Here is a 19,824-nt window from a genome sequence, read left to right on the forward strand (position 1 = left end):
GGTGACTCGACCACACTTCATTGGTTTTGAAACGAACAAGGAATCTCTATTTACTCAATTTGTGATTATATTTTTTGTCGGTGGTAATTTGTTGTTGTTGGTAAAGTCATAGTCCTTTAGCCCACTGTGCTTCACGTAGGCCTAGAGGTGATTCGTTTAATATTTGATATCTCATTTACGCTTATCGTGTTTATCCACACATTTGTGTGCAGTCATCGTGCCCCATATCACACCTGTTGCATCACACATGGTCATACGGGGTCAATAGGAACAGCTGACTACCGATAGGCTATCCCAACAGGAATGTCGCGATCGTGTTCTGGCTTTTGCAACAACTATCAGAATTCGGAACACCTCCAGAATAGACAAACACATCATACATTTGCGTTTACTGTTATATAGTAAAATAGAAAAGATCACCCCACAGCCTTCTTTAACAACAGACAGGGCAGCTCACAGTGACATATCTAACCAGCTGATCTATCGGGCTTTGTGTGATGAACAAACGCAACAGTGGCAGTGTTTGAGGCTGACGTCTGCAGCTTCTCTGTAGACCCAACACAGATGGGTCACTTCGTGTGCCATAAATCTCCCAGGGGAAGGCAGCATTCCCCTGGACAAAGACCTGTGTCTATATCCAAGGCCCTAGTGAAAACAACTGTTGTGAAAACGTATGAAATAATGTTCAGAAAGATTGTTGGGAGTCAAGAGGTCCACACAGGCTGTACATTGTAAACGTTCTGTATTCTAGAACATCTTTGTACCAATTAAAACAAGTTTGTTGAGATACAATATAAATACAATTCTGTACATTATAATACTGTAAAGACTATGTTCAAATACATTTCTATTTACAGCTCCTTGTGAGGGAGAGCAGCTTTGATGTCATCTTTAAAGTAAGGTCTTGGGTTTCTTTCATTTCCTTGAAAATACAGCACTTTAAAACAACAATATATCAGTTCCACAGCTCACCACATCTATTGCTTCCATAAAATATGATCATTCAGTTTACAAAAATCACTTGTTACATCTCTTCCTGATATTGTCCATCATCCGTTAATCATCCCCTCCCAGTAAAAAAAAAAAAAAGTTCATTTATTGGCATTACTAAGTACCTTTACAAATACTTGAAATGTTACTTGTTAATTCTAATGAGAATAAAAAACGCTGTCCAAAAAAATACATAAAAAAAAGAAATACTGAAGGCGTTACCAAGAGCTATTCAATCAAAGAGGGTTGGGTGGCAATTTGAAATGCCTCAAGGGCATCACGTCATACACAGGCTTCAGATCCACACACATGATGCTAGTCAGCACATCCTGGGTGAGGATTTAGGAACAGCAGTCTGTCGTTTCCTGCCTGTCTTCACAGAGACAGGGCAGTAAGGCATCAGGGAGGCCGCCAGGTCTTCGTCAAAAGCCTAGCCTGCTTCATACTGATCATAGTGTTGACAGACCTCAGGTCCCTTTGGGAATTTCCCTCAGTGTTCTGCCCTTCCAGACGCACCAAGCAGCAGGGTCACAGGAGCAGACACGGGATACGTTTCGCTTGTCCCACACGGAAGACTACATGATGAACCCTCAGGGAGGTCTACTCCAGTGCAAGCAATCAGACGGCAATGGCGGTAGTCCCAGCTTCAGTAGGGGCTAACTGGTCATTCCACAGTGTTACAGTACTCCAACAAAACTCATTTAACGATAACCGACAGCTGAGCCGACTGCAGTCATAGCTTCAAAGCAGTTGCGATTTGCAGGTGGCCCAATGTTCAAAAGGGCTTGTGGCGTTAGTCATGTGGCAATGCGCATTAACTAGACACATACAGTATATATGTACACACAAATACACACAAGCAAAATATGAGTTATATTCAGCAGATATGAAACCCTAGTTCTTTGGTTACCCCTGACATATCATCATGACTTCAATAACAAACTGTCATTTGTTAGTGTATCAACAGTAGTACATTCTTCATCAAAATATCCCAGATGATATCCCACTTTGACCCAATAGGGAGGATATGCATGGTGTTTGACATAAATATTACATGATGAACAGATTTGATTATACAAATGTAAGAAAGATAAAGGTATTTATCTGATGACTCAGTCAAAGGTTTACCTTTCTATCAAAAATAAAATAAAACAAAGAAAAGCATGTGCATGTGCATGTGTGCATAGTGAACGCTCGGTGAACCATGATAGACAAACGTTAAAATACACTGGTCAGCCACGCTGAAGAGAAACAGTCATTTACACAAAAATAACAGACTATGGTTTGAGGGGGAAAGGGATGAATTATGAGAGAGAAAGAGTGAGAGAGAGATAGGAGTCAGTGGGATCTCTGTGGCACCTGCCCCCTTTCTTGGAGGGTGGTTGTCCAGGACCCAAGCCCTTATCCTGGAAAAGGAAGTCCAGGATTCTGGCCCTTATCCTGGGGGGTAGTGGCCCAAGACCCTGGCCTGTATTCTGGGAGGTGGCAGCCCAGGACCCTGGCCCCTATCCTGGTGGGTGGTAGTCCAGGACCCTGGCCCCTATCCTGGTGGGTGGTAGTCCAGATGGAGCAGTGTCTTCCAGGGTTCTAGAGGACCAAGGTCTGAGGTTCTGAGTCCATACAGGGGGGGCCTCTGGTGAGGCGAGAGGGCTTCACAAACACCCCGCGGCTAGGAGCACAGCGGAAGTACACCCTCCCTTGGACGGTTCCATTGTGCTTTCCTGAAGGGAGAGAGGATAGTAAGCACGGACCTATTCACACACATGAACACACACCCTTAAACAACCACACACGTACCAATACACAATGGTAATTACTGTTTGGGTTTTCTCCCTCACTCACCCACTGCCAGGTCCAGCTCCACTCCCACCCAGATCCCCTTGGCAAACTCCACTCCCCCCACGTAGTGCACTGTGCCGCTCCTCTTTCCTACCCACACCTGCTCCCCGGGGGCCATCCAGTCAGGCAGCTGGGCTGCGGGCGTGCTCTCGTCCCCGCTGGAGTCCCCCGAGGGCTCAGCACTGCTGGGGTTGGGGCTGGGGCAGGGGCTGCCGTGGGGAAGGTCTCCCTGGGCTGGCTCCTGGATGGGGGGTTGTCCTCCTCCTCGCTGGACCTGGGGTGGGACTGGGACCGGGGGTGGGACTGGGGCAGGGACTGGGGTGAGGGCTGGGGCTGAAGCAGGCCCCGAGGCTGGGGATGAGGCAAGGGATAAGACTGGGGCAGGGACCGGGGTGAGGGCTGGGGCTAAGGCAGGCCCTGAGGCTGGGGCTGGGGCAGGGGATAATACTGGGGCAGGAGCTAGAACTGGGGCTGAGGCAGGGGCTCGGGCAGGGGAGGAGGCTGGGGCTAAGCCTGGGACTGGCCCGAGACATGACCCTGAGTCTGGGTCTGGGGAGAAGACCAGGGATGGAGCGGGGGACAGGTCAGGGGCTGGACAGGACACGGCTAAAATCCCACCCTCTTTACCGTTGTGATGATTGCAGTTCGAGGCTTGGGCGTGTCCCGGATGAGGTGTGTGAATGGTGGGCGAGGCATGCTGCCTGGTCGCTTGTTGGGCCCCATGCCCTCTCCTCGGCTGGTCAGAGGGCAGGCGTGAGTCCTCCTGCTGCCACTCCTGCTGCCAGTGTCCAAGATCGCCATCTCCAATGCCGTCGTCGGCCCCTTTAAAGTCTGTGAACTCCTGGCTGACGCTGAGGGCACACCTGCCGGGCTGGGGGGAGGCCTGCTTCCCCAGCCTCGCAGGAACACAGATGGAGGAGCTGGCCAGCGACTGCACAGGGGTGTGGGTCTCACCCCTTGCCGAGGCACTTTGGGTAAGGGTGCCGCCTCGCCCCGGGGGGCAGGAGGGGGGATCCTGGGGGTCTCGGTCAGGTTCTCTGGCTGTGGAGCTGAGCTGGTCGGAGCTGTCGCTGTTACTGAAGGGCATGTCGGACAGCGTGGCGTTGGAGGCGCTGTGGGAGAAGTAGCCACTGGTGCAGCTGCTGGCCGTGGGGCTGCGGGTGACCTCTCTGTCCCCTCCTCCCCCGCTTCCACCACCTCCTCCTCCTCCTCCCAAGCCCCGGCCTCCCCTCAGGTCTGAACGTGCACACAACGCCCCCTCCTGGCTATCCAAGGTGGCGTTGTACACGTCAAAGTTGGCAAAGTCCTCTGGGATGTAAGGCTGGTAGTGGTGGAAGTCCTGAGAGCCCAGGCCCAGACTCATGGCCATGTCCGTCTCCTCCTCCTCCGAGTCCTGACCAGACGGACAGGGGCGGACACAACACAGAACCCACCGAGGACAAGGTCAAACTTCTCCTTTCTGCGGTGGAGCCTACAACTTCTCTCATAGACCACGAGGGTAGACTGATGACAATGGATGTTCTGATGGGTGTGGAGATGAATGTTGGGCAGAAGGCAGGTAAACATGCGCTAATGACATAATGCATGTGTGTGTGTGCGTGCGTGTTATTCGCAGAGGGGCCTCCGGTGTTTTTTGGGTGGGTTTTCTGCCAGAACAGTGTGTGTCAGTGTGTGTGGCTAAGTGTGTGTGTGACACTTACAGCCGTGTGCGGCAGTGTGTGGCTGAGCGGTCTGCTGATGGAGGTGGGGGTGGGGGTGGAGGTGGAGGTGGAGGGGGTGCGGTGGCCCTCGCTGCCCGCCCGGGGCCGGGGCCAGGGGCAGGGAGGGGGGAGCAGCGTGGGGCTGTCCACACATGAGCGCATGCTCTGCAAGGTCAGAACAACAGCACACACTTCACACAAACAGGCATGCATGGAGCAAGGCAGTTACCAAGCTAACAGTCCAGTGCATTCAAGTGTTTACAGTTAGTCTATGGAAAATGGCACACAGACATGCAGACGATGTTGAATGGAACACACACACTTTGGTTAATTTACATTGTAAAAATAGCCACAGTTAACCCAGGCTTTGTGAGGATGAAAACAACAAAACAAACCAGTTAAGTGTAATAGTCTACATTGAAAAGAAGCCTTAGACCAGGGTTGTTTAATCCTGGTCCTCGAGAGCCCCTGTCCAGCATGTTTTAGATGTTTTCCTGCTCCAGCACACCTGATTCAAATGAATGGTCATTACCCGGCTTCCACAGAGCTTGATAACGACCCATTCATTTGAATCAGGTGTGCTGGAGCAGGGAAACATCTAGAACATGCAGGACAGGGGCTCTCGAGGATCAGGATTAAAAACACCTGTCTTAGACACACAGCATTAATGTCGGTTGGCTGGATACACCATTTGGTTGACTGTAGCTATTCCGGGTGAAGTCATGCTCCTTAACAATGAAGGCTGCCTGTCTGGTGGAGCACGGCCAGGTGTCAGAGAACATGAGGTTCCCGTTCATACGGTTGCTAAGGCATTATAACCCTCACACAGATTTAGTACTAATTTAGTACAAATGTTGGCTCATGAGAAGACATTGTCATATTAATAGAAGAATAGTTATTTTCAGAGAAATACTGCAACATGAAAAGAGTGCCGTTTGTTGGAAGACAATGCACATACAAAGTGCTATCAAATCGCAGAAGAAGAAAAGAGTGAGATGGAAAAAAAGACAAAATGGACAAATGTGAGGAGGGAGGGACAGTTCTCTGTCCGCTGCTAGCAGGGTGACCTCACCTCCTGGCCCAGCAGGGGGCGTGCTTCCAGGGCTTTCCTGGCCTTGTTCTCCTCTCTGACTGGCAGCAGGGACTTGAGGAACTTGGGAGGCTGGGGAGAGAGCACCTTGAACGGGCTGGAGTTGAAGAAGGTAGGGCTGTCTGGAACCAAACCTGGGTAGAGATCCAGAAAAATCCAGATGAGGGGAAGTTCCTCTTGAGAAATACCAAACAAAATGTGATGGTTGTGTCTGTCTGGGATGGTGGTGTCTGTCTGGTATGGTGGTGGCTGTCTAGGATGATTGTGTCTGTCTGGGATGGTGGTGTCTGTCTGGGATAGTGGTGTCTGTCTGGGATGATTGTGTCTGTCTGGGATAGTGGTGTCTGTCTGGTATGGTGGTGGCTGTCTGGGATGGTGGTGTCTGTCTGGGATGATTATGTCTGTCTGGGATGATTGTGTCTGTCTGGGATGGTGGTGTCTGTCTGGGATGGTGGTGTCTGTCTGGGATGATTGTGTCTGTCTGGGATGGTGGTGTCTGTCTGGGATGATTGTGTCTGTCTGGGATGGTGGTGTCTGTCTGGGATGATTGTGTCTGTCTGGGATGGTGGTGTCTGTCTGGGATGATTGTGTCTGTCTGGGATGATTGTGTCTGTCTGGGATGGTGGTGTCTGTCTGGGATGGTGGTGTCTGTCTGGGATGATTGTGTCTGTCTGGGATGGTGGTGTCTGTCTGGGATGGTGGTGTCTGTCTGGGACGATTGTGTCTGTCTGGGATGGTCGTGTCTGTCTGGGATGGTGGTGTCTGTCTGGGATGATTGTGTCTGTCTGGGATGGTGGTGTCTGTCTGGGATGATTGTGTCTGTCTGGGATGGTGGTGTCTGTCTAGGATGGTGGTGTCTGTCTGGGATGATTGTGTCTGTCTGGGATAGTGGTGTCTGTCTGGTATGGTGGTGGCTGTCTGGGATGGTGGTGTCTGTCTGGGATGATTATGTCTGTTTGGGATGGTGGTGACTGTCTAGGATGGTGGTGTCTGTCTGGGATGATTGTGTCTCTTTGGGATGGTGGTGTCTGTCTAGGATGGTGGTGTCTGGGATGATTGTGTCTGGGTGGGATGATGGTGTCTGTCAGGAGGTTACCCTGGTTCTCCTTGTTTTTGAGGGGCGTTCCACACATGAAGCCTTCGTGGGTACTGCAGTCAGCGACGTCTAGATGACTGTCACAGTGGCCCTGCACAGGAAAACACAGTCAGGTGTCATCTACTGTATATCTACAACCCTTAAGAAAGAAAGACACAGTCTACAGTATATACCTATATCTAAGTGAGCAGTCATCTATTGGCTTCTCTAGGTGGTTTTTAGAGAGTGACGAGGAAGGATACGTACATCAAGACGATGATGCTCACATCTCTTTGCCTATTGGCTGTTTCCTTACCTTGCAGTCGTCATCGTCGCACCCGGTCAGGTCCGCCTTGCTGCAGGAGGACTGGAGGACACAGACAAAGGAAGACGGTCACCCTCGACTGACACAGGCTGGGGTTTCTTACGTTTCCTGTAATTGAGTTGGAGGCTTATTGGCTGAGGGTGGGGTGGGGTTGGGGTGGGTGAGTGTCTCTTACATGGCCCACGTTGGGGGTGCTGATGCTCCGTCTCAGGTGTCTGCCTTTGACAGAGAGAGCCTCCTTCACTGTCACCGCCTGCCCACATACAAACACTTATCAGAGGCTGTGTTTGTGTCCGCAGGTTTTGTGTGTGTTTTTATGTTTTTGTGTGTGTATGTGTAATAAGACTTTATTTATATAGCCCATTTCATACAAGAATTGCAGCTCAAGGTGCTTTACATAAAATCAATAAAAACAATAATGTAAGTAAAGAAAGTAATACAAAATGTAACTCGACAAAAACACAGGCCGCAGTCTTTGCGTTATCTCGAGACAGTCTCTGTGTGTATGTATGACTATATTTGTGGGGGGTCTATGTTGTTGTATGTGTGTGTTCATATGTGTATGTGCACAGTATGAGTATATGTGTGTTTACATGTGTACATGCACGTCATGTGTATCATTGACAGTATGCGTTTGCGTCGCATGTGTTCCATCGACCCTACCTGACGCAACCTCTCCAAGCTGAGGATGTTCTCCACCTCCAGAACACCTCTGGTGTACTTCTCTATGTAGGTCTCTCCGTCGTGACTCTCCTCACTCTCCCCGCGGGCCGCCATCAGGGCCAGAGTCTCTCTCTCTTCTGGCTCCTCCGAGGCCTGGCCGACCAACGCACACAGGTGGACAGGACCGTAAAACAGGACATTGAGTCTCAATCGATCATTGAGATCATTTTTGAAAAAGTAGGGTGGAGAATTCAAAGGCTTTCATGCAAGAGCCAGGTGGAGTCAGGTGGCTGAGCGGTTAGGGAATCGGGCTAGTAATCAGAAGGTTGCCGGATCGATTCCCGGTGTGCCAATGACGTTGTGTCCTTGGGCAAGGCACTTCACCCTACTTGCCCCGGGGGAATGTCCCTATACTTACTGTAAGCCTCTCTGGATAAGAGTGTCTGCTAAATGACAAAATGTAGTGTAATGTAATGTAAATGCCCACACTGGTACCTTTGGTACGTTGGACACAATCTCATAGGTGACTCCACAGGAGTAAAGAGTGTTCTTCAGAGACATTCGCCTCTTCAGACTCTGAGTGAAGCTCTACAGGAGAAACACATTTGGTCAAAAACGAAACGGCATGCACTCCATTCCAAAAAGTGAAATCCTTGGTGGGTTCGGAGCACCCCAGACCGGCAGCCTGACAGAGACTCCAGAGGCCGTGGTGGCGGGCACCTGTTTGTTGTAGATGTTGACGGCGATCCTCTTGCGGACCACCAGCTCCATGGAGGCGGGGTGGCTGAGCTGCACCGTGGCTTTGATGATCAGGTAAATGCGCTCGTTGGGCGAGGTCACCCGGTTGAGGTGCACCGAGTCGTGGATGGACGAGTCCCAGGAGCACAGCGCTGACACCTGTCGGAGGACAGGGGTGTAGGTCATAGGTCAACCGGATTATGCTGGTACCGGATGACCACAGAGAAAGCTCTCTGCTCGATCGAATCGAATCAAGTGCATTTGTATAGCCCTTTTGACAAACACTGAGGGCTTCACATAAGCCCATAGAACTGCACCTAAACCAACCTGAAAGTTTCCTGTTTTTTTATGTTAATCCAAGTGCCCATGCACTACTATGCAGATAAGCATAATTTCATTGGAGAATATTCTCAGAAAACACTTTCAAAACTAAATATGTATCTGGGACACAAAAGACCATCTTTATTGAAGGAATGTCAAGTTTTTGCGAGGTTCTTCTTTTGGCCAGAGGGGGGCAGCGGAGACCCAAGTCTTACCTCATCTTCACAGTGTTTGATGATGGGCAGGTAGAAGAACTGGCTGCCGTGCTCCTTGGGCAGGATGGAGTTGACCCCGGCAGCGTGGGGCCCTGTCAACTGCTCATTCACTGTCAGGTTGTCAGCTGGGGACACAGACAGACATTTCCACAGTCAGACTTTATAATACCAAGGAGGGAGGACGTCGCCACCACATCCTTAGGAGTGACGATGGCTGGGATGTGTGGATGCTGGCTCAAGGCTATGTGTGTGTGAAGAACCTCACCATTCAAGTCCAGGAACAGGACAGGGATGTGAGCCTCCATGCCAGCAGGGGGTGTCCTAAAACAGAAACAAATGTGTCATGTGTGTGTGTCTATAAATATGTGTGCGCATGTGTATCTTTGTGTGTCAGCATCTGTTTATGTGTCTGTGTATGCACGTTTGTTGTGTGCATATCTGTAAGTGTATGTGTATATATATATATATATGTGTGGGTGCGCATCTGTGTATATATGTGTGTGTATGGATGCATGTGTGTATGCATGCATGTGTGTATGCATGTGTGTATGCATGCATGCGTGTGCATGTGTGTGGAGCTCACCAGTCTGCAGGGGCCCCAGGTATGCCGCTGCCAGGAGCCGGCACCAGCACAGCGTTCCTCTCCTCCGTCAGCCCCACCCACTGCTCCACCAGCCGCGCCTCGCGCTCTATGTCCTCCTCCGACTTCTCTGGAGGGGGGGAGGGAACGGAGGAGAGAGGGCGCGGAAGGGAGTGGGGGGGGGGAAGACAGAGTGTGAGAAAACAGGTGAGAAAAGGCAAAGGAGAGGCGGACCGAGAGACAGGAGAACCGCACGGTCTTCCGCAGCTCACCGTGTTTGTGGATGATCTTCTTGATCTGCTCGTCCAGATACTCCCTGCGCTTGATGAGGGCCTCCGACCAGCGCTCCCGCACGCAGTTCAGGTCCTCCTCCTGCAGTCAGTGAAACCAGAGTCAGGAGAGACCAGCCCCAGGAGAGACCAGGCCCAGGAGAGACCGACCTCTGAAGAGACCAGTCTCAGGAGAGACTAGCGCCAAGAGAGACCAGCCCCAAGAGAGACCAGCCCCAAGACAGACCAAGCAGCAGGAGAGACCAGCCCCGGGAGAGACCGACCTCTGAAGAGACCAGTCTCAGGAGAGACTAGCGCCAAGAGAGACCAGCCCCAAGAGAGACCAGCCCCAAGAGAGACCAAGCATCAGGAGAGACCAGCCTCAGACGAGACCAGCCTCAGAGGAGACCAGTCATGGAACTCACAAGGTCAGTAGGAAACAGAGGAACTTCACCACAATCAACTGAGTCTCCCCTAGTCTGAGGGGGCTAACCTGCTGCTGACACATCTTGACATGGTCAAACAGCTGGCTGCTGGAGTCAGTGCTGACACGGGCTTACTGGAAGTCACCGAGTCAATGTTAATCCTGGAGAAAGTCCCATATCTGAAAGCCTTCCTGAATTTCAGCATCTGAGCCCTTGTTATTTTTAGGCTGGGAAAAAGATTAGGTCGAAATTACAGAAGTTCCTCACCACCCATGAGCATATACACACACTCCCCCACCCTATCCCAAACCACACACACACACACACACAAACGTGCACATTCACAGTCCCTGAGAATCCTACCTGAATGACAGGACCGCCTCAGAAAAAGAGAACAAACAAATAAACAATCCCAATATGCACTGCAGCCCTTAAACCCCTCCCACCCTCCCCCACCCCCCATGCGAAATCATTCATGCAGCCATGCGTAAGTTGGTCAGGTGACTTGGGTGAGACAAACAGTATTGTTCCTGCAGCTTTTCAGTAGCGGGAAGCAGACAGTGGTCAGTTAGTTTGTGTAACCTGAAAGGCGGAGGGGGGCGGAGACAGAACCCCAGACAGAATACTGATTGGTGGGCCAGGAATGGCTCTTCCTGTATCTCTTTAGGAGCTGCTTCCAGATTCTTTCGGGTTTGAAGATTTTTGACACAGTGTGCTAAATTCAGGGAAGGTTCCCCCATCCGGAAGGAACACAATAACCCAGGTCATCTTTCGTGAGGTGATGGGGGCCCCTGCCTCTCCCCCCCCCCCCTGCCTCCCCCCCCCCCCCTGCTCCCAGTGTCTGCAAGCGCGTGATCAGCAGCTGGGTGTCGGTCATGCTTCTGAAGCAGTAGGATGAGAGGGGTACCTGATAACTATCCATATCGTCATCCTCCTCTCTCTGGCAGGAGAGAATAAAAGCACACGCTCAGTCAGACACGGAACACCTCTCCACTAGCCTCAGCTACCGGGCCACATTCACAGACACTGGAACACATGACTGTTGCAGCCACAGCGAGTAGAAATAGGGATGCAACCACAGCAGATGGTGATAGGTTCACCGGAACCAGGATGTACACTGGAGAACACGTCAGAAACGGTTCCCAGTAATCATGTTATGCTTGGGTGTAATCACTTTCAAATGGATCGCTCATGTTTCTGTTTCTCTGCAAACTATTCTGGCTCAGAACCTATATTCATAGAATCATAATCTGTCTTTTTTCAAGCCTTACATTTATAAAAATAAATAAATAAAAGCTTTAAGGACCCCTGAAACGCAAAAATGATTTACTACAAAGGCTGACACTTTTATAGTTCATTTCCAGGGTATACCGTGTAGACACATTTAAAGTGCATTTCTAGGGTATACTAGATGTGTTAGATCACTACCGCGGCTTCCTGAGTGACCCACAGCCACACAGAGAGAGCGTCCATGCTGGGGAGCTACCGTCTGGAAACACGAGCCCAGACATTTTCTCTTCATTAGATTTACAGCCAGTCAGCACATGATCCCGTCATGGCAGACAGCCCAAAGTAGTCTGACCACCAGCGTGCTGATTCACATCCACATACTTATGAAAATAAAAAACACACGAGGCTCCACCACACACATCCCTCTTCAGAAGCAGAACCAATTTTATTGGGGCGTCAAATAAAATATGCCATAAACTGACGGAGACTTGTGGCTTGACGCTTGTTATCCTGTTTGCGTTTACTCACGAGGTAAGTCTAGGTGTGTGTGTGTGTGTGTGTGTGCGTGTTCCCACCGACCTGGTAGCTGTCCAGCGGTCTCTGTAGCTTGGTGGAGCGTGCCGACACACAGCCCATAGACACAGACAGCACAGCCTCAACCAGCAGGGGCAGAGTGCCCGAGTGTTGGACAGGCCTCACACACACCTGCAACCTGCGGGAGTGACCCTGTGAACACACACACACACATACACACACACACAGTCAGTCAGCTGACCCTAACCCTGACAGCTGCAGTCAAAGTCAAGCTGAAGACAGTGAAGGAACCTGTCGCAGCTGGAAGACCCCCCCAGCGGTGATGTCCTTCACAGGCTGCAGCTCCACAGCAGCGTACTCCCCCTGCTCGTTCAGCTCCTGGATGGAGGCCCACAGCTCGATCCTACGAGACACCTCGCTCCACCTGGCACGCACCGCACACAGGGGAGGTGTGTGTAGCAGCGGCGGCAGCAGCATAATAACGTAGTGCTAGTCTGTGTGCGTGCGCGTGCGCGTGCGCGTGTGGTGTATCTAGAAGTCTAGCCGAGGTAAAAGAGGAGGAGTATGGTTGGTGTGTGTGTATGTGTGTGGGTTGTGCATGTGTGTGTCTATATACATATATATATGTGTGTGTCTGTGTGTGTGTGTGTGTACATGGATGTGTATTCCCCTCACCGGTCCTGGAGCGTGCGTGTCTTGGCCTCCAGGGCGTCGGGCTCCCAGAGCGAGCGTCCGTTCCCGGCGCAGCGGTGGCCCCACACCTCGATGGCCAGAGCCCCGTCTGAAATGAACTCCAGGAACTCCTCCGTCACGTGCACCACGTAGTCCTGCACCACCCCCCCCCCAGCCAACACACGCAGCATTACAACTCCTGAACGGCCGTTGGGCAGTAGCAGTCCTCCACACAACAGGGGGGCGCCCTCTCCCTCACCTTGCAGTGATCGAACCTGACGCTGAACTGGGTGTCTGGGCTGCGGGGGGAGGGCGTGTCGGGGCTGACCATGGGAGGGGCCACGCTGGGCTCTGCGTGCTCCCAGAAGGTGTACTGGCAGAAGACGAAGTTGGACAGGTTGAGGGGCAACCCTGTGGCCTCTCTGACCCGCACCTGAGTCCAGACACAGACAGAGACAGACACACAGACAAAGAGAGAGTCCCAGACAGAGACAGACACACAGACAAAGAGAGAGTCCCAGACACAGACAGAGACAGAGACACAGAGACAAAGAGAGAGTCCCAGACACAGACAGACACACAGACACAGAGACAAAGAGAGAGTCCCAGACAGAGACAGACACACAGACAAAGAGAGAGTCCCAGACACAGACAGACACACAGACACAGAGACAAAGAGAGAGTCCCAGACACAGACAGACACACAGACAAAGAGAGAGACCCAGACAGAGACACACAGACAGACACAGAGACACCGAGACAGACAGAGGGATATTGAGGGACCATTAGACATGGGTCAGCAAAGAGGCTCTCACTGGACACCGTGACGTAAAGTAGTCCGTAAAGCAGTATCTGCATTCAAACTGTGTGCTGTCTATCTCACATAACCACAACAAGGCAGTGGGCCTGGCCTGTTGTTTGCTGCAGCGTACCCTGCAGGTGAGCCTCTTGGCCACGTGGACAATCTCTCCGTGGGGGTCCATCACCTCGTAGCAGCTGCTCTCGCTGGAGTTCTCCGACGAGTCGTCTCCACCAACCAGACGCTCTGGAACTGAGCCACTCACCCGTGTCAGCTCGATGTGCAGCCTGCCGGCAACCTGTCACACACACACACACACAGTTACTTAGGATGGTTAGTGTACATGGTATGGCCTGTTTCTGCATGGGGCTAAACAGGTCCACGGCAGGCACAGTAAAGTAGAGCGATCATATCGACGGAGAAGCCGGTTAACCCAGAAAGCAGAGGGAGACGCTCGTGATGATGTGGGTATTGCTGAATCATACCTCCCCCTGTTGGCTGATGATGGGTACAGCGTACTGCAGCTTAATGTCATGGAAGAGGCACTCCAGGAAGATGTTGGCCACGCCGATCAGGTTGTGGTTCTCCTGCGCCTCATAGAAAGGGTCTGTGTGCTTGTTGCTGTCCAGCTTGTTATACTGGAGGAGACCAGAACATAAGAACATGTTCTATATCCTGGGTAGAGCTCAGTAGTGGAACGCTTGACTGCAGATCAAGAGGTTGCAGGTTTGAATCCCCCCTGTATGTTGCTTTGGATAAGTGTCTGCCAAATGGACACATTACTGTCGACTCTACACATTCCACAACCATATCCACAACAGATACTGCTAATTCACAATTTACTACTACTCATTTACAGTTATCCAGCTATCTAACCCTCCTTCTTCTACGCAGGTCTGCAGAAAACACTCGAATCATCACCCAGAATTAGAGAGAGGTATATCACTTTACTTCTAACTCCCCAAACTTGCTCCCTACGCCCGATTCCAATAAAGGTTTCTTCCATCCAAAGTCCCTCCCCTTCCTGTCCTCTCCTCCCTCCATCCCTCATCTGTCCTCCCCCATGGTCTCCCTCCCCCCTGTTCTCCTCCCCCCTGTTCTCCCTCCCTTCTCCCTCCCCCCTGTTCTCCCCCCTGTTCTCCCCCCTGTTCTCCCCCCTGTTCTCCCCCCTGTTCTCCCCCCTGTTCTCCCCCCTGTTCTCCCCCCTGTTCTCCCTCCCTCCCTCCCTCCCTCCCTCCCTCCCTCCCTCCCTCCCTCCCTCCCTCCCTCCCTCCCTCCCTCCCTCCCTCCCTCCCTCCCTCCCTCCCTCCTGTTCTCCCTCCCTCCCTCCCTCCCCTCCATCTCTTACCACCTCCTCTGTGCCCTCCTTCCAGTCTCGGTAGTGGTCTCTCATGTCCACCAGCTTGTTCTCCAGCTTCTCGATAGTCCACACCTGGGTGCCCTTCCCTTTCCTCCGCACCTGGATTGCCGGCTCGCTCACGATAGCCCCGCGCTGTCACACACAAACACACATACAAATATACTCAAATAAATACATGCACACAGACATACACACACACACAAATACTCTCTCACACACACATATATACTCACATAAATACAAACACACACATTTACACAGATAAACACATGCACAAACACACACACAGGTTTGTTTTTCTATCGTAGTAGGGCTCAACCATTCACTCCCATTCAACATTGTGCTATCTCTGACCACTAACCCTTAACCCTAAGCTAAACGATTCAGGTAATTGAAACACAAATTCAAACCTCAATCCTAAAACCCCTGAAAAAAGCATTTAACGTTAAGGAGCCCAGCAAAATGGCCCCACGAAGTCAAGTTTTTCATGTTTCACTATACTTGTGAGGACATTAGTTCCCCACAAGGGTAATTAAACAAGACCCAACACACACACACACAAGGATATAGACATAATTCTTCGCGCACGCACACGCAGAGAGGGGTCAGGGAGTTCTCACCTTGCGGTTGGCACTCAGGTTGGCCGCAGGGATCTGGAGGGTGACCTGGTAGTCAGTGAGTTTGCTCATCTCCTCTGCCAGGAAGTTTGCCTCTCGCACCAAGGTGTTGGCCTTCACGACCTGCTCCCTGAGCCGAGACAGACTCTGACGGAACAGCTCGTCCCTGGACACAAACACAGACGTTGTTACACACACAAAAGGCCTCTTCAGACTGCTGGCATCCACCTAAACGACCACCAAACGTGTGCGATCTTAACCTTGAAGTTTGTGTAAGGCTTGGATTGTGTGTGTGTGTGTGTGTGTGTATGTCTGTACGTTTGTATGTATGTGTATACACGTGTGTGTGTGTGTGTCTGTACGTTTGTATGTATGTGTATACACGTGTGTGTGTGTGTGTCTGTACGTTTGTATGTATGTGTATGCACGTGTGTGTGTGTGTGTCTGCATGTCCCTCACCTCTCCTCCGTCCAGAGCCTTAGCTTGCTGTTGGGCGTGTGAGTGGGGAAGGTGAGGCGGTCGCTGCTGCTGCGGTGATGCTGCGACGTCCTCTCGGGCGACAGCTGCTGCCGTAGCGTTTCCAGCTCTCTCTCATACATCCTCCTCTGCTCCTCCAGCGCCGTGCGCTTCTCCTCCAGGTACTGCTTCTCCAGAACCTGGACCACGTTCTGCATGGGGTCTACAGCGCACACGGGAGACAGCACACACACTTGTCCAGTTCCCGTTCACTTTATTTGATGCATAAGGAAATTCAAGAATCCTATCTGGACCTTCTATATCTATGTCTTCTCTGTGACTGCTGTAGCAGAGAGTCGACAGACAAAGCATGGTACCATCCACATTGCTCCTTCCCCCGACAAGGGAAGGGTCCTTCCCCCTTTTGTCCTTTCTCCCAGAGGAGGGGCATCAAAGTCCGGACCCAGCATGGGGTCAGGAACAGAGACCACATGGTTTCACAGTATAAGACAAAGGATTATAAGGAAGAACTTTCTTTATGGATTTACAAACATATTCTCAAGGACTACCTGGCTCATGGACACTAATTCAATGACAGTAGTTGATGTGTTATAATGTGTGTTTTTCTCATTTACCTAGAACGTTGTTTAATTGATGTTTGGTTATAACTCCCCTTCAGATAAAGTTAAATCAGTTAATCTTGGTATCAAAATAATTGTATCATACTAACAAAACCAGTTATGAACGTTGTATTGTTATATTCTGAAGTTTAAGCATCCCATGGACATTTGAGATAAAGGAACTCAAAAGCTATCAGCCACTTCACACCTCTAGGCATCTCCCAGGACGACGCCCAGGTGGAAGTAACTGACCAATGAGAGAGGTCACCTTCACAGGGATGACCCCCCTGTTCTTTGGGGTATTTAACCCCCAAACGTACAATCACCCCTGCTTGTTCGTAGGATAAACTTGTGGGTGAACGCGTCACTCTCTAACCTATTCCTCTTAACCTGCACCTTCACTGAGCGCCCGGAACTTTGACGAGAGATTCCGATTCTGTTCGTTGGACATAACGAACCATTTGACTCCGTTCTTCAAACCGACAAAAGTAACTGCGATTTGCAATATTTCTTACTTGTGACATATTGGCATGTTGTGATTGAATTGTTGATGTTTGATTGTATTCTACAAATGATTTGACTTAATCATCGTTAGGTCAGTTTCCATTGATCGTCCATTGTTACTATAAAAGCCTCTTCCTATCTCTACCTCTTCCTCAACTTCTCCCCTCCCCTCCACACGCGCTCTACGCAACCATTGTGTAGCGCGCTCTCATTAGAATTTAGGCCTACTGTACTGCTTTAGCCCAACTAACCCATAACTTGTCTGGTATGTGTTCACTATAATTACATTCTCTTAAATAAATCATTGTGTATAATACTCGCTTATCTCTCACGTTATATGATCTGCTCTACTTTCATAGAATTTACTACTTAAGATTAGACTGATTATTACGAGTGCTATTATTCGATACTATTAAACAAGGTTTCCTCTGTCCCTTTCACGAATCAGAGGTGGTGCCCCAAGAACTACTATACTTTATTAGAAATTAAGTATTACTAATCTTAAACGAGCAAACCACGCTACACTGCCGAGTTTCTAAAGACGCAGGGAGACACTGGTTTTAGGACGTCTATCTCGTCTTGGGTTTCTCCATAATCTTAAAGGAAACCCAAGTTGGATCTAACAATCAGATTGAGTAATAAAAAAAACACAAACACAAGCGACCAATGCCCGGCTGTGTCATGTCCTAACTCGTGTCGCGCTGGCTTGCATGCCAACAGTGCAATTACAATAACTAAGCCATGACTTGCACAATTCCAGTGCTGAATCATCTCGTCTCAAGTGAGGCATCCGGTCAAAAGACCAAACTTGAACGCTCCTGTTGCAGGGATCGTGCAGTGCAGAGAGAGTAACCCAGCGATGGCAGCTCATCCACAGTGTAACAGGGCCTTGGGCCACCCCCTCACTGTCCACAGGACTGGGACAGGGTCAAGAGGACTGGAGGGCGTGCACACCACACGGGAACAGCTGGTGCATGACATCACCATTGCGTGACTCAGCTCTGTCCCAGAGCAACTCCGCCGGGGAGTTTGAGTGGGCAGGCCGTGGATGTTTGGATGCCATGGTTGTGGGGACGGAATAGGGCGGGCAGTTCATCCACAACGCATTCCCACTTTCGAGTCATATTCAAGACAAACCCTTCAGTTTAAGAAATTCGGTCGAGGTGGCTCCCTGTTAGAAGCGTGAACAGGTGGATGAGTCTAAAACCGTGGACCAGAGAGAGGAGGACGAGTTTAAAAAGAGGGACCGTAGAGAAAGAACGAGGGATGAGTCCAAAAAAGTGGCCAGTTCGAGAGAAAAAAAGAGTTTAAAGAAAGGGACCTGATGCAGGGAGAGAGATTCGTTCCAAGAGGGACCAGACAGACAGGCAAGAGAGACAAGGTGGAATAGGATTAGCCTTACCGTTGTTCCCCAAGGTCTTCATCATCACCTCCATCTGGGCAAACTCGTAGCTGTAGTCCTGCTCCGACGAGGCCTCGCTGGCCGTCTCCACGTCCGCCTCCACGAAGCTCTCCCTGGGGGATGCCCGCTCCAGCTCCTTCAAGCGGTCCCGTCGCTTACGCAGGGGCAGGTTGATCCTACAGCCCAGCAGGATGTACAGCTCACTTCAGACATCAAGCAACATCCCAGCATCCAGCTTCATCTAGACCAGAGCTGCCCAACCTTGTTCCTGAAGAGCTACAGTGCGGTGGGATTCTAATTATTAGCTGAGAAGATGAAGTTTAGATAAACTGGGGTTGGAGCGAAAACATATTGTACAGTAGGGTAACTCTCCTGGAACAGGATTGGACAGCCCTCTCTAGGAACAGGGTTGGACTGCTCTCATCTAGACCCTTCCTGGACCTAATTTCCTGGCCAGAGCTATGTCTGGTAAGAATGAGACTGGATATTTTCCAAAACAACAGCAGGCGAGTTTCATGGTTTACCTGAAAAAGTGGTTGTTCCCCCATAATATGCGGTCTCCATGCCAGAGGTGGACCAAGGAGTCGATCATGGTTCCGTTCACACAGGTTCTGACAATGCGAAAGAAAGCAGGTGGGCCAAAGGAAACCACTTGGTCATAAAAACTGTACACCAAAAAGCCCCGGCATGAGGGTTGCAGACTATCAGTGGCGCACTGAAAATGTTAATTACAGCAGAACAATGTCTTTGTGGAGAGAGCTGTGGAGCAGGGCTTTGATATCAGAGATGCCTTCACCGTGAGCTCATGAGAAACCCTGAGATCCAGTCAACCATGAGGACTGAGGGGAGGGGGAAGATGAGGGAGGGAGAATGAGGGAGGTAGGGAGGGGGAGGGGCTGGATGAAGGAGGAAAGGGGAGGTGGGGTCACTGGGTGCTCACCTGGCATTCTCCACTGGCGTGAGGGTGACATCACCATCTGGGCAGATCTCCAGAACACAATGCTCCGGCTGGATGCCGATACCAAAGAGCTGGATGTCCTGAGACGTGTCGGCACCCACACGCGTGTGCTCCTACACACAGGAGGACGACCAGACAGACAGACAGACAGACAGACAGGCAGGCAGACAGACAGGCAGACAAACAGGCAGAGATTCAGACAGAGTGAAGATGTATGACCACAAACCAAGGAGCTCAGAGCCAGGAGTCTCATGACTCGGGTAATTCCCCATCGTAAATCATGAGTGAATCACCTGCTTGGTTGGGAACTGTAATCCAGTGCTCAAAGCTGCCCACTCAGGCAGAGACTCAGTCACATGCAGGAAAGCATAACCACAGCCCCTCTTCCTTCCTCAATGGGACCAAAACCAAAACGAGTGGGATTTCTTTCATTTCATACCCA

General features: G+C 50.8%; 1 protein-coding gene across 3 annotated transcripts in view; it reads right to left on the reverse strand.

The window, feature by feature from the left end:
- Positions 1 to 725: 725 nt before the first annotated feature.
- The window catches only part of kif13a (kinesin family member 13A), a 41,491-nt gene continuing 22,392 nt past the window's right edge, over positions 726 to 19,824 (reverse strand). The window contains exons 14-40 of one of the 3 annotated variants that reach the window (XM_084703504.1): positions 19,365 to 19,495; positions 18,949 to 19,035; positions 18,425 to 18,600; positions 15,902 to 16,121; positions 15,446 to 15,608; positions 14,814 to 14,957; positions 13,951 to 14,103; positions 13,599 to 13,763; positions 12,926 to 13,099; positions 12,670 to 12,821; positions 12,286 to 12,418; positions 12,040 to 12,186; positions 11,138 to 11,170; positions 9,809 to 9,908; positions 9,540 to 9,666; positions 9,222 to 9,277; positions 8,957 to 9,081; positions 8,403 to 8,579; positions 8,178 to 8,270; positions 7,683 to 7,835; positions 7,195 to 7,272; positions 7,011 to 7,061; positions 6,716 to 6,806; positions 5,602 to 5,753; positions 4,530 to 4,694; positions 2,833 to 4,222; positions 726 to 2,711 (exon numbers count right to left, since the gene is read on the reverse strand). In XM_084703504.1, coding sequence (XP_084559630.1) covers positions 2,578 to 2,711; positions 2,833 to 4,222; positions 4,530 to 4,694; positions 5,602 to 5,753; positions 6,716 to 6,806; positions 7,011 to 7,061; positions 7,195 to 7,272; positions 7,683 to 7,835; positions 8,178 to 8,270; positions 8,403 to 8,579; positions 8,957 to 9,081; positions 9,222 to 9,277; positions 9,540 to 9,666; positions 9,809 to 9,908; positions 11,138 to 11,170; positions 12,040 to 12,186; positions 12,286 to 12,418; positions 12,670 to 12,821; positions 12,926 to 13,099; positions 13,599 to 13,763; positions 13,951 to 14,103; positions 14,814 to 14,957; positions 15,446 to 15,608; positions 15,902 to 16,121; positions 18,425 to 18,600; positions 18,949 to 19,035; positions 19,365 to 19,495 — 4,770 coding nt within the window. In that variant the 3' untranslated portion in view covers positions 726 to 2,577. The remainder of the gene's footprint in view (positions 2,712 to 2,832; positions 4,223 to 4,529; positions 4,695 to 5,601; positions 5,754 to 6,715; positions 6,807 to 7,010; positions 7,062 to 7,194; positions 7,273 to 7,682; positions 7,836 to 8,177; positions 8,271 to 8,402; positions 8,580 to 8,956; positions 9,082 to 9,221; positions 9,278 to 9,539; positions 9,667 to 9,808; positions 9,909 to 11,137; positions 11,171 to 12,039; positions 12,187 to 12,285; positions 12,419 to 12,669; positions 12,822 to 12,925; positions 13,100 to 13,598; positions 13,764 to 13,950; positions 14,104 to 14,813; positions 14,958 to 15,445; positions 15,609 to 15,901; positions 16,122 to 18,424; positions 18,601 to 18,948; positions 19,036 to 19,364; positions 19,496 to 19,824) is intronic. The other 2 variants (XM_084703512.1, XM_084703521.1) reach the window with 2 other exon arrangements.

The sequence above is a fragment of the Hypomesus nipponensis genome, chromosome 2, assembly GCF_054491055.1.
Source record: "Hypomesus nipponensis isolate SF chromosome 2, ASM5449105v1, whole genome shotgun sequence".
NCBI classification, from domain to species: domain Eukaryota; kingdom Metazoa; phylum Chordata; class Actinopteri; order Osmeriformes; family Osmeridae; genus Hypomesus; species Hypomesus nipponensis.